Source organism: Coregonus lavaretus (assembly GCF_964263955.1).
Source record: "Coregonus lavaretus genome assembly, contig: HAP1_SCAFFOLD_54, whole genome shotgun sequence".
NCBI classification, from domain to species: Eukaryota; Metazoa; Chordata; class Actinopteri; order Salmoniformes; family Salmonidae; genus Coregonus; species Coregonus lavaretus.
Genome location: NW_028158385.1, coordinates 2,884,000 through 2,896,577, shown reverse-complemented (window position 1 = coordinate 2,896,577; position 12,578 = coordinate 2,884,000). Strand labels below are relative to the sequence as shown.

Here is a 12,578-nt window from a genome sequence, read left to right as displayed (position 1 = left end):
CTGCCCCTTAGTCAGGTACTGTCCCTTAGTCCGGTGCTGCCCCTTTGTCCGGTGCTGCCCGTTAGTCCGGTGCCGCCCCTTAATCCAGTGGGGTTTAGTTGGGGGGTGGTCATATGGAGGAGGCTAGGGAAGCGGGTGGTGACTAAGGTGGGGTGGGGACCACGACCAGGGCCAGAACCACCACCGTGGACAGACGCCCACCCAGACCCTCCCCTAGACTGTATGCTGGTGCGCCCGGAGTTCGCACCTTTAGGGGGGGGTACTGTGACACTCTGGCTCCATGGACTTTGATTTTTGAGCCAGGGTTGTTCATTTTCAATGTTTGGGTGTATTTCTATGTTGGGTATTCTAGTTGTTCATTTTCTATGTTTGGTTTTGTTGTTGATTAGGCATATGACTCCCAATCGGAGGTAACGAGTGTCAGCTGTCGGCTCGTTATCTCTGATTGGGAGCCATATTTAAACTGTGTGGTTTCACCTTTGTTTGTGGGTTTTTGTTCTTAGTTCTGTCAGTGTTGCAGAGGACTTCACGTATCGGTCGTGTTTTGTTGTTTTGTTCCAGACTTTTTGTATAAATAAAGTCATGTTTCTTGGACACGCTGCGCCTTGGTCTTACTTGGACGACATCGACCCGCGTGACAGGCAAACCTGCAAAATCGGCAGTGTATCAAATACTTGTTCTCCCCACTGTATATGCATGCAACAATTTTAAGCAACAGATGTAGCCAAGCCACACCTGCCAAAAGGAAAGACAAAAAAGGAAAACATGTTTACCTTATGCTTCCGGGTTTCCATTTCAGCCCAGAAGCTTTCCATTTCAGTTTCGTCCTGCAGGGATATCATTGGCATGGTCTGATAATTTAGAAACTCCTCACCCAGAAGTTCATGCTCCTCTGGCCCATGGTATGGGAGGAGATGGGGAAACCTATTTATGAAAGTAGAGTTACAAGTTGTTACGTTTTAGGTATATAGTCATCAACCAGCAGCAGTTCATACACATCTTTGAGGAGAAGCCACATAAGAATATATCATGTGCAGTTTAGGAGTGAACACACCTCATCATAAAACACAGGGTATTTTAGCTAAGATGATAGACAATAATTAGAGGAAAAAAACTAACCTTTCAACAAAGTACAGGACATCTTCGATGTCACTTTCAGCCCTCTGCCGTACATCTACAAATTGTGCGTGCTTGATCAGTGGCTCTTCCAGTGGCAGCTTCTTAAGTGCATAGTCCACAGCACTTGTCAGGAAACACAACACAGCTTCATGGAATGAATCCACCTGCTGTGGTGTGATGTCACCCTCGTGGAGTAATCTGTTAAGTTTAGCCCTGGTTGTGAACCCAATACAGCATATCGGTATAAGGTACAAGGCTAAATATCTCATATCACAGTGTTTGATCATAATAATAGTCAAATACTAACCTGGTAAATGGTTTGCCTTTTCTTTCAAGGAAATTTCACAAGGCTCCTCATGGCACTGCAGAGCTGCTGGAACCATAAACTTGGAACATAGCTTGCGTACGAATTTCACCATCTATAACAGACATTTACAAAAATAGTTGGTGAAATCTGTTTCAGAGGATCCCTGCAGATATCAGCAAGATACACAGAATGGAAAAAAACTGCAAAATCCAATCCCACCTCATCATGTAACAAAAATATTGATGACTGCTCTCTCTGAAGCAGCAAGTTGAAAGAAGTGAAAGTTGGTACGGTGGCTTGGAAGAACAGCAGGTACACTTCTGTCATGGGGTCAGTGGAATGTCTGCACAAGTCTCTTGAACCTGGCCTGATTTTCATCTTGAATCAATCAATAAATAACACAAAACAAGAGGTTGTCATTAATACAAGTATGTTACTAACAATCCATGTAGTTGCTGCATAATGAAATTGAAAATGGATGACCATACTAGCAGATGTGTAGTAGCTGGCCAGAGGTTCATACAGCCTCAGGATCCTGGTCACACAACGTTCAAGGCTTAGCCAACGGACCGAGATATGCAGGAGGACCTCCATGTACTCCGCTTCATGGAGCTCACAAAACTCTGTTTTAGACATTAAATCCATATCATTATTTTCTACAGCTCAGCATTTCAGTATTACACTTAATAGTATCAAACATGCATACCTGTCAGGGATCCTTTCCGATTTGTGCTACCCTTGAACCAGTAACCGATGTCCACTACCATATCCTCCAAATCAGAACCGGACACCTGCAATGCATAAATCAATCATAACACATTCAGTCAATGCACGTAATTAGGATACAAATAAAAAGTTACATGTAAAGATAAATCAGGCCTTAACTCACTTTAAAAAATCCCACTCCTGCAGCTTTGGCGGTGTTATGTGCCACATGACAAGGACAACCATGAATATAGGTGTTGGGATGCTTCTGGAGCACCCTAGAGGCAATGGAATTACGTGGTCCAATGTTCACAGCTGCATTGTAAACTGAGAGACCAATGCAGTTCTCCCAAGGGATACCATGCTCCTCTATGGTGGAGTTAATTTTGGTGAAGATCTCACTTGCTGGCCCACATCTCGTCCCACTTGTTGAGCACATATTTAAAAACTGGTGGACAACTTTGCTGCCCATGAAGACCAGGACAGTAAGCAGGTTCATCTTTTCCACTCCTATAATGACAAGTTAGAATCATACAGATGTTCATATTGTTAGATGTTTAAAAATACACAAAGCACATGTTTTGCAGAGGAGAAAAATCTCAAATCGTTTGTGAAATACCAGTGTCATTCGACCCATCCGTAACAAGGGTATACAGGGCTTTTTTCATCTCCTTCACAAGCTCCTGTGTGAAATATGGTGCGAGTGCTTCATTGGTAATGCAGGGTGACTTAGTCCTGGCACACCTGTACTCCTGCGCTGTCTTCGAATCTCCGAAACATTACGTACGCCTGCGATAATAGGGCACAGGTAAAAAACACATTCAGCAACTAAGATCTCAAATTAAGAAAACTGGACTGTACTACACTGAAATACAAACCACAAATTAGTCAAAACTATCAACCATGACTTTACCGTGATCAACTAGAACACAAAACTCATGACTGAACCTTGACAGAATCATTACACATATCATACCCTAACCTCTTGTGCAGACATACCCCCAACAGATGGAACGGCCATTGCATATTGGGATATTGTGGCTGTGGACTGGAGAGCTCGTTGCTTATCTTGGTGGCCTTTTGCTTTTTATATGGCGCACTACATCTGTCACACCCTGGTGGCAACATGAGTTTTCAATACGGCAGACTGCACACCAGTAGTGCGTGTTGAGGCTCCCTCTGGTAATACATGGCCATGAAGAGGTCCACTCATTTTGGAAAATGGATCTATATGTTGCTGCTCCAGCCAGAGCACGACTCTTCTGGCCCTGCTGTTGGATTGGGGGGGGGGGGTCTCTTCTTTCTGTCCCTCTGTGTCTTCTTCCATCTGCCCTGTTGGTTGTTCTATTTGTCCTGTATGTTGCTCCTCTGCATGGGCGTCAATCTGTCCTGTCTGTTGCTCCTCTGCTTGTTTGTCAGTCTGTCCTGTCTCCTGCTCTCTCTGTCCTTTGTGTTGCTCCTCTGTCTGTTGTCCTGTCGTTTCTATCAATCGTTCTGGCTGTTCTGTCAGTGTGTTTGTCTGTCTTTTCTCACTTGGCTGGTTCTTTAAATAAAATAAAAGGTTTCGCTTTTGTCCTGGCAAAGGTCTCTTACGGGACATCTTTGAAACCTTAAACAATTAAAATGGTCATGTTGGTTTAATAACTCTACTCTCAGTTACAAAAACATACCTACTTCTTTTGCACACATTTCCTGTATTTATGTTAAATTCTTTGGAATACATCTTACCTGTTCGAAATCAGCTGAGTTTACATTCACCACACTAAATCATGTTCACACGCACAAACAAATAATTTATTTCAAGATTTAAAGTTTAAGAGAGTGAGTATTCAATTGGACGACATTTCATTGTTACATACCTAGTCTCAGCTCAGCTTCTTATCAGACTTCTTGAGGTAGTGACCGTTTCATCTCATGTTGACTTTCGCGGCAGTGGTATCTCTTCTTCTGTCGCTAACTTCGGGGTGCAGCACATATGGTTCAGTGGCGCTCATCAGCGCCATCTACCGTCGGGGAGTTTGAAAAAAGGAACGAACGAGTCTCGGCCGATTTTTTTTGCGTGAGAAATTGGATGTGTGGCGTGAGTGCGTGTGAAAACAGGCAAAAACGTGTGTCACACGGCGAAAGCGTGAGAGTTGGCAGCTCTGTGTTAACACCCTTGTTGATGCATGCCAATGTGTGTGTCAATGCAAAGAAAATCTAAACTACATTGTAACAATTCATATACAATTCAGTATGAAAATGTATGCACTCACTAACTGTAAGTCGCTCTGGATAAGTGCGTCTGCTAAATGACTAAAAATTTTTTTTTAAATGTAAATATACTGTATCTACATGTATCTCTCTACAGAATGTAGAATATATGTTTGGAATAGTTGGTGTTCCAGTCATTGAAGTAGCTATGGCAGCTCAAGCCTCAGGAATCAAGTATGTGGGAATGCGCAATGAACAAGCCCTAAGCCACCTTTTTATTACTAAACCAGCTCTCCCCAAATCATGTGATATTAACTACCCTTACATAGACTACAGGAGCGTGTAGTGTGTGAGGGTCAGTTTCATAGCTTTTTTGCATTGCTAATTATGTCTGCCTGTCTTTCTGACCCTTTGTGTGTCTGTCTGCCTGTCTTCCTGTCTTTCCCTCTGTCTGTCTGTTCCTCTCCAGTCCAGGTGCATGTCTGGTTGTGTCTGGACCGGGACTCATCCATTCACTTGGTGGAATGGCCAACGCTAACATGAACTGCTGGTATGCTAGAACTCCACAAACAGAAGACCCTACTACTCATGTTCAGTGGCCTTTCAAAAGAAGGGATGCTATCCGCACACTGCAAAAAATGATCTGAGGACTCCAAACTATCTCAGCTTGTCAGTTGATGTCATTGTGTGATACCTCTCTCTCTGTAGGCCTGTGATTGTTATTGGAGGCTCCTCTGATCAAAACCAAGAGACCACTGGGGCGTTTCAAGAGTTTCCACAGGTACCGATTCAACCATGACATTTCTGACTATTGAACATTAGGGGATGGTATCCCAGGACACAGATTAAGCCTAGTCATGGCCTAAAAAGCAAACTCAATAGAGAATCTCTGTCTGGGAAACTGGCCCTAGCAGTTTAATTGCTGAAAGAGGAAATAATTTCTTATTTGTGGTCCTCTTTCTCTGTCAGGTGGAGGCATGCAGATTGTACAGTAAGTTCTCTGCTAGGTCTAGCAGTCTGGATATGATCTCCTCAGTGGTAGAGAAGGTATACAGTCTACTCTGACTCCCTCTGTGTAGTCCTCTTCATATCATTTGGTATCACCTGCAATTGTCTGTTTTCTGACCTCTAATTTTCCAGCTTAGCAAGGTACCTTAACTGCTTCAAAAGAGCACAGCACAGCCTTAATTGATCTGAATGGAAGGGTGTTTGGTCTGTCTAAGGCAGCACGCACTAGCATGTATGGACGTCCAGGTGCTGTATACGTAGACATATCTGGGGACATGGTCAATGCTAAATTGGACAGGAGCAGAGCCAGGTTAGTGGCCATCACTGTCTTTCATCCATTTAAAATGTATACTAATGTGTTACTGTTGAATATGTATACCTCTGAATTCACATCACCGTAGTCATTTTTATTTTATCTTGTTATACATTTTAACGTCTGAAGTGAACCAGAAATTAAATTCCTTAGAAAATATAGCACTATATCAAAATATTCTCATCAGAGAATAGCAATAAGCCTCGATAGACCTTCATGGTTTATTTACATATGCAATAAAGTTGCTAGGTAACATGTTTAATGTTTGACCTATTATTTATTATTTCCTTTGTCAGAGAGGTGCCCTGTAGTCCACCTCCTCCTGTGAGTATGGCTGACCATATGGCGATCACAGAAGCACTGGCGGTCCTGAAAGGAGCCAAACGGCCTTTACTCATCATTGGCAAAGGTAGGCATTGCTTTTTTAATAGCCAGATAATCTGGGGGAAACAGAGCTAAAATCTTGCATAATTGCGTCAGATACTTGGATAAGGTCTGGGGAGATGTTAAGAGAAAGATACTAACGCCACTTGCGAACTCTCCACCCCCCTAAACGGAAACTCTCTGCAAGTTTCAGGCAAGTTTATGGGCCAAATGTGTCACACTCTGGCTCCAGGACTTGTGTATTTGAGCCAGGGTGTATGTTGTTTTGTTGGGTTTTGGGTGATGTTTTATGGTTGCATGTCTGTCACGTTTATTTCTAGGTTGGGAGTTCTGTGTGTCTATTTCTAGGTTGTTGATTGTTGTAGTGTATGACTCCCAATCGGAGGTAACGAGTGTCAGCTGTCGGCTCGTTATCTCTGATTGGGAGCCATATTTAAACTGTCTGTGTTCGCATGTGGGTTGTGGGTTTTTGTTCCAAGTTCAGGTATTGTTCCATGTTCTGTCGGTGTCACAGAGGACTTCACGTATCGTCATTTGTTGTTTTTTCGTGGTTGCTTTATTTAATAAAAGTCATCATGTTCACTCGCAACGCTGCGTATTGGTCCGCTTCCTTAGACGATCGTGACAGAAAAACCCACCATCAAAGGACCAAGCAGCGTGTCCAGGAGCCGAGGGTCTGGACATGGGAAGAGTTATTGGACGGAAAGGGGTCATGGACTTGGGAGGAGATCCTGGATGGCATGGATCGCCGTCCATGGAGCGAAACAGTGGAGAGGCGACGGAGAGAGGAGCAACGGCGTCGGCAGAGCCAACGTCGGAAGGACGAGAGGCAACCCCAATAAATTTTTTGGGGGGGGCACATGGCTTGGGCGACTGAGCAGCAGGAGGCTGCCACAAGGCAGATGCAGAAGGCTACCAGGTTAAGGGGGCTGACGGAGGCAGAGAAGGGACGGATTCAGGAGGCTACCAGGTTAAGGGGGCTACTGGGAAAAACAGGGAAGGAAGGTGTAGAGGCTCGGCGAGAGGTACTGGGGTGTGTAACCAGTCCGGTCCGGCCCGTTCCTAATCCCGAGGTACAGCCAGTAGTGTGTGTTCCCCGTACGGTACGGCCTGTTCCGGCCTCTCGCACTAAGTGTACGGTGCGCGTCGCCAGCCCGGTTCGGCCTGTTCCTGCCACCCGCACCAAGTGTACGGTGCGCGTCGCCAGCCCAGCCCGGCCTGTTCCTGAGCCTCGTAGGAAGCATACGGTGCGCGTCGCCAGCCCTTTCCCACCAGTGCCTACACCACGCACCAAGCCTCCTGTGTGTTCCCCGAGTCCTGTGCGTCCTGTTGCTGCTCTCCGCACTAGGCGTTATGAGAGTCCCCAGGGTCCAGCATGCCCTGTTCCGGCTCTCCGCACTAGCCCTTATGTGCGTCCCCAGGGCCAAGCATGCCCTGTTGCTGCTTCCCGCACTAGCCCTGAGATGCGTGTCCTCAGCCCGGTACCTCCAGTTCCGGCACCACGCATCAGGCCTACGGTGCGTCCCCAGGGTCCAGCATGCCCTGTTGCTTCTCCCCGCACTAGCCCTGAGATGCGTGTCCTCAGCCCGGTACCTCCTGTTCCGGCACCACGCACCAGGCCTACGATGCGCCTCAGACGGCCAGAGTCTGCCGTCTGCCCAACGGGGCCTGAACTGCCCGTCTGCCCAAAGGCGCTTAAGCCGCCCGTCTGCCATGAGCCTTCAGAGCCGTCCGCCAGACCGGAGCCGCTAGAGCCTTCTGCCAGACAGGATCAGCCAGAGCCTTCCGCCAGACAGGATCAGCCAGAGCCTTCTGCCAGACAGGATCAGCCAGAGCCTTCTGCCAGACAGGATCAGCCAGAGCCTTCTGCCAGACAGGATCAGCCAGAGCCTTCTGCTAGACAGGATCAGCCAGAGCCTTCTGCCAGACAGGATCAGCCAGAGCCTTCCGCCAGACAGGATCAGCTAGAGCCTTCAGCCAGCCATGAGCAGCCAGATCCGTCAGCCAGCCATGAGCAGCCAGATCCGTCAGCCAGCCATGAGCAGCCAGATCCGTCAGCCAGCCATGAGCAGCCAGATCCGTCAGCCAGCCATGAGCAGCCAGATCCGTCAGCCAGCCATGAGCAGCCAGATCCGTCAGCCAGCCATGAGCAGCCAGATCCGTCAGCCAGCCATGAGCCGTCCAGCCAGGATCCGCCAGAGCCGTCCAGCCAGGATCCGCCAGAGCCGTCCAGCCAGGATCCGCCAGAGCCGTCCAGCCGGGATCCGCCAGAGCTGTCCAGCCGGGATCCGCCAGAGCCGTCCAGCCGGGATCCGCCAGAGCCGTCCAGCCGGGATCCGCCAGAGCCGTCCAGCCAGGATCCGCCAGAGCCGACCAGCCAGGAGCCACCAGAGCCGTCCAGCCAGTATCCGCCATTCAGCCTGGTACTGCCCCTTAGTCCGGTACTGCCCCTTAGTCCGGTACTGCCCCGTAGTCCGGTGCTGCCCCTTAGTCCGGTGCCGCCCCTTAACCCAGTGGGGTGTAGTTGGGGGGTGGTAATGTGGAGGAGGCTAGGGAAGCGGGTGGTGACTAAGGTGGGATGGGGACCACGACCAGGGGCAGAACCGCCACCGTGGACAGACGCCCACCCAGACCCTCCCCTAGACTGTATGCTGGTGCGCCCGGAGTTCGCACCTTTAGGGGGGGGTACTGTCACACTCTGGCTCCAGGACTTGTGTATTTGAGCCAGGGTGTATGTTGTTTTGTTGGGTTTTGGGTGATGTTTTATGGTTGCATGTCTGTCACGTTTATTTCTAGGTTGGGAGTTCTGTGTGTCTATTTCTAGGTTGTTGACTGTTGTAGTGTATGACTCCCAATCGGAGGTAACGAGTGTCAGCTGTCGGCTCGTTATCTCTGATTGGGAGCCATATTTAAACTGTCTGTGTTCGCATGTGGGTTGTGGGTTTTTGTTCCAAGTTCAGGTATTGTTCCATGTTCTGTCGGTGTCACAGAGGACTTCACGTATCGTCATTTGTTGTTTTTTCGTGGTTGCTTTATTTAATAAAAGTCATCATGTTCACTCGCAACGCTGCGTATTGGTCCGCTTCCTTAGACGATCGTGACAAAATGTCCCCTCCCGTTCTGAAATTGAAAAGGCGCGAGCACCTGCGAAATCGGGATTTGTCCAAATGATTAGTGGTGAAAAATCAGCGTACCGGAACAAAGTTGTCACATCCCAGTCTGTTGACAGACGCTACTTCCAGTTATGTTACGTGCGTCTGTCCAAGAGAGATCAATAGCCAGCTGAGACGCACTGTAACACATATAGCACTGTACCACGGTTCAGTTGAAAACTGGGCCACGTTCAGTCGACAAATGTTGTTGACATGATTTCTCATTCTACCTGTCCGAGAGGCACGTTCGTTCTACATGCTGTATTTCTATCTGAACGTTGCACAACGTTTTGCTCAGCTGAATGCATCCCAGTTGTGAAGGCCAGTCTGTTGAAATCCATGTGGCAGTGCCCTCTGTCTGTGTCCCTCTGCAGGTGCAGCCCATTGAAGAGCAGAGGGGGCTCTGAAGGAGCTGGTGGAGGGGTGTGACCTGCCCTTCCTGCCCACCCCCATGGGTAAAGGGGTGCTGCCTGACGATCACCCCAACTGTGTTGCTGCTGCCCGCTCCAGGTCAGCCTCTCCTTCTCTCAGCTGGCATCATATTCATGTACAGACCATTGACTGTATAAGTAGGACCAAGAATTTCCCTGACCATTTGAACGGACCAGGAAACTCCTGAAATCCCTATCTATAACTAGTCTCTCCTGGCCAGGTCATGTCAATGTAAACTGGTGTCAATCAAACAACTACACTACTCCTATAACTAGCCTCTTTTCATTACATTTTGTTTTGTCCCTGCTCTCCTCCTCCTCTCTTCCTATCCTCCTCCTCCTCTCTTCCTATCCTCCTCCTCCTCTCTTCCTCCTCCTCCTCCTCCTCTTCCTATCCTCCTCCTCCTCTCTTCCTCCTCCTCTCTTCCTCCTCCTCCTCTCTTCCTATCCTCCTCCTCCTCTCTTCCTATCCTCCTCCTCCTCTCTTCCTATCCTCCTCCTCCTCTCTTCCTCCTCCTCCTCCTCCTCTTCCTATCCTCCTGGTTCTATGGTCTTGGTGGGGACTGCAGAGCTCTGCTCCAGTCTGATGTTGTGGTCCTACTTGGTGCCAGACTCAACTGGATCCTGCACTTTGGCCTTCCCCCCAGGTTTGACACCCAAGTAAAGGTCATCCAGCTAGGTCAAAGGTCACCAGTAGGGTTTCTTTTTTTTCCTTCTTTTTTTCGGATTCCAGATTTTCTGCTTATTCCATTCTGATTTCTGGAATCTTCCAACAGGGATTTCTGGGAATTTTGGGAAAGTAACTGTAATTTTGCAACCCTAGTCACAGGTCATTTCATAGTGAACTACAGTTCATTGTAACCAGGTATGAAGGTATTTGACTCAGTCTATTGGATTTAGTCTATCAATTATATAGCTTCTCTATAAGTCTTTGTGGTCTCTCCAAATAATGTCATGGCTGTCTTAGTGCTGTACAGTACATCTATATTTAAGCAATAAGGCCCGAGGGGGTGTGGTATATGGCCAATATACCACGTCTAGGGGCTGTTCTTAAGCACGATGCAACGCGGAGTGCCTCGATACAGCCCTTAGCCGTGGTATATTGGCCCTATACCACAAACCCCAGAGGTGCCTTATTGCTATTATAAACTGGTTACCAACGTAATTCGAACAGTCAAAATACATTTCAAATCAAATCAAATCAAATTTGATTGGCCACATGCGCCGAAATACAACAGGTGCAGACATTACAGTGAAATGCTTACTTACAGCCCTTAACCAACAGTGCATTTATTTTTAACAAAAAAGTAAAAATAAAACAACAACAAAAAAAGTGTTGAGAAAAAAAGAGCAGAAGTAAAATAAAATAACAGTAGGGAGGCTATATATACAGGGGGGTACCGGTGCAGAGTCAATGTGCGGGGGCACCGGCTAGTTGAGGTAGTTGAAGTAATATGTACATGTGGGTAGAGTTAAAGTGACTATGCATTAATAATTAACAGAGTAGCAGCAGCGTAAAAGGATGGGGTGGGGGGGCAGTGCAAATAGTCCGGGTAGCCATGATTAGCTGTTCAGGAGTCTTAAGGCTTGGGGGTAGAAGCTGTTGAGAAGTCTTTTGGACCTAGACTTGGCACTCCGGTACCGCTTGCCGTGCGGTAGCAGAGAGAACACTCTATGACTAGGGTGGCTGGAGTCTTTGACAATTTTGAGGGCCTTCCTCTGACACCGCCTGGTATAGAGGTCCTGGATGGCAGGAAACTTGGCCCCAGTGATGTACTGGGGCGTACGCACTACCCTCTGTAGTGCCTTGCGGTCGGAGGCCAAGCAGTTGCCATACCAGGCGGTGATGCAACCAGTCAGGATGCTCTCGATGGTGCAGCTGTAGAATTTTTTGAGGATCTGAGGACCCATGCCAAATCTTTTCAATCTCCTGAGGGGGAATAGGCTTTGTCGTGCCCTCTTCACGACTGTCTTGGTGTGTTTGGACCATGATAGTTCGTTGGTGATGTGGACACCAAGGAACTTGAAGCTCTCAACCTGTTCCACTACAGCCCCGTCGATGAGAATGGGGGCGTGCTCAGTCCTCTTTTTTTTCCTGTAGTCCACAATCATCTCCTTTGTCTTGGTCACGTTGAGGGAGAGGTTGTTATCCTGGCACCACACGGCCAGGTCTCTGACCTCCTCCCTCAACGTGACCCATGTTATACGGTCAAATATACCACAGCTTTCAGCCAATCAGCATTCAGGGCTCGAGTCACCCGGTTTATAAAAGGGAACGTGTGTGTGTCAGCCTTAGCATTATGTGGTGTTGCCTGGTTATTTCTGTTGTGTTTAGCTTGAGGTTTGGCCACTCCTCCAGCTGCTGTTACATGTGTCACGCACGGCGCTCTTCCTGTCGTGTCGTTGCTGGTATGTTGTAGTAACGTTCCACATATGTTATTTATGTCAAGGTCAATGTCAAGGTTGATCTGTGTGCTGAGGAGATGGGGAACAACGTGCAACCTGCTGCTGCTCTCCTGGGGGACATCAATACTATTGTCAAGCAGGTAACACAACACAGTCCTGGGGGACTGGAGATCCTGGTTTGAATCCAGGCTCTGTCGTAGCCGGCCGCGACCGGGAGACCCATGGGGCGGCGCACAATTGGACCAGCGTCGCCTAGGGTAGTGGAGGGAATAGCCGGCTCAGTTCGTAGAGCATGGTGTTTGCAACGCCAGGGTTGTGGGTTCGATTCCCACGGGGGGTATGAAAAAAATAAAGTAACGTATGCACTAACTGTATGTCGCTCTGGATAAGAGCGTCTGCTAAATGACTTAAACATGTTAAATGTAGAGGGCCCCGTAAACAGTTCCACAAACGTCAGCATGAGTGCGCTGACTGTGGAAGCACTAATCACTGGACCAAAGCTCACTGTCAGATGCACCAGCTGTGCGTCAAGTGCTTTTCTCCGGGCCACATGAGCTTTG

The 12,578-nt window shown here is 48.0% G+C and overlaps 1 protein-coding gene across 1 annotated transcript; it reads left to right on the top strand.

Moving 5' to 3' along the window:
* Positions 1-4,106: 4,106 nt before the first annotated feature.
* LOC311124081 (2-hydroxyacyl-CoA lyase 1-like) lies at positions 4,107-12,200 on the top strand (the record flags this gene model as incomplete). The annotated part of the gene is made up of 9 exons (XM_084198295.1): positions 4,107-4,190; positions 4,482-4,580; positions 4,795-4,874; positions 5,033-5,105; positions 5,294-5,371; positions 5,548-5,628; positions 9,618-9,691; positions 10,182-10,287; positions 12,075-12,200. 9 exons carry the CDS (start codon positions 4,107-4,109, stop codon positions 12,198-12,200), a joined length of 801 nt encoding a protein of 266 aa, XP_084054421.1.
* Between the last annotated feature and the right edge of the window lie 378 nt (positions 12,201-12,578).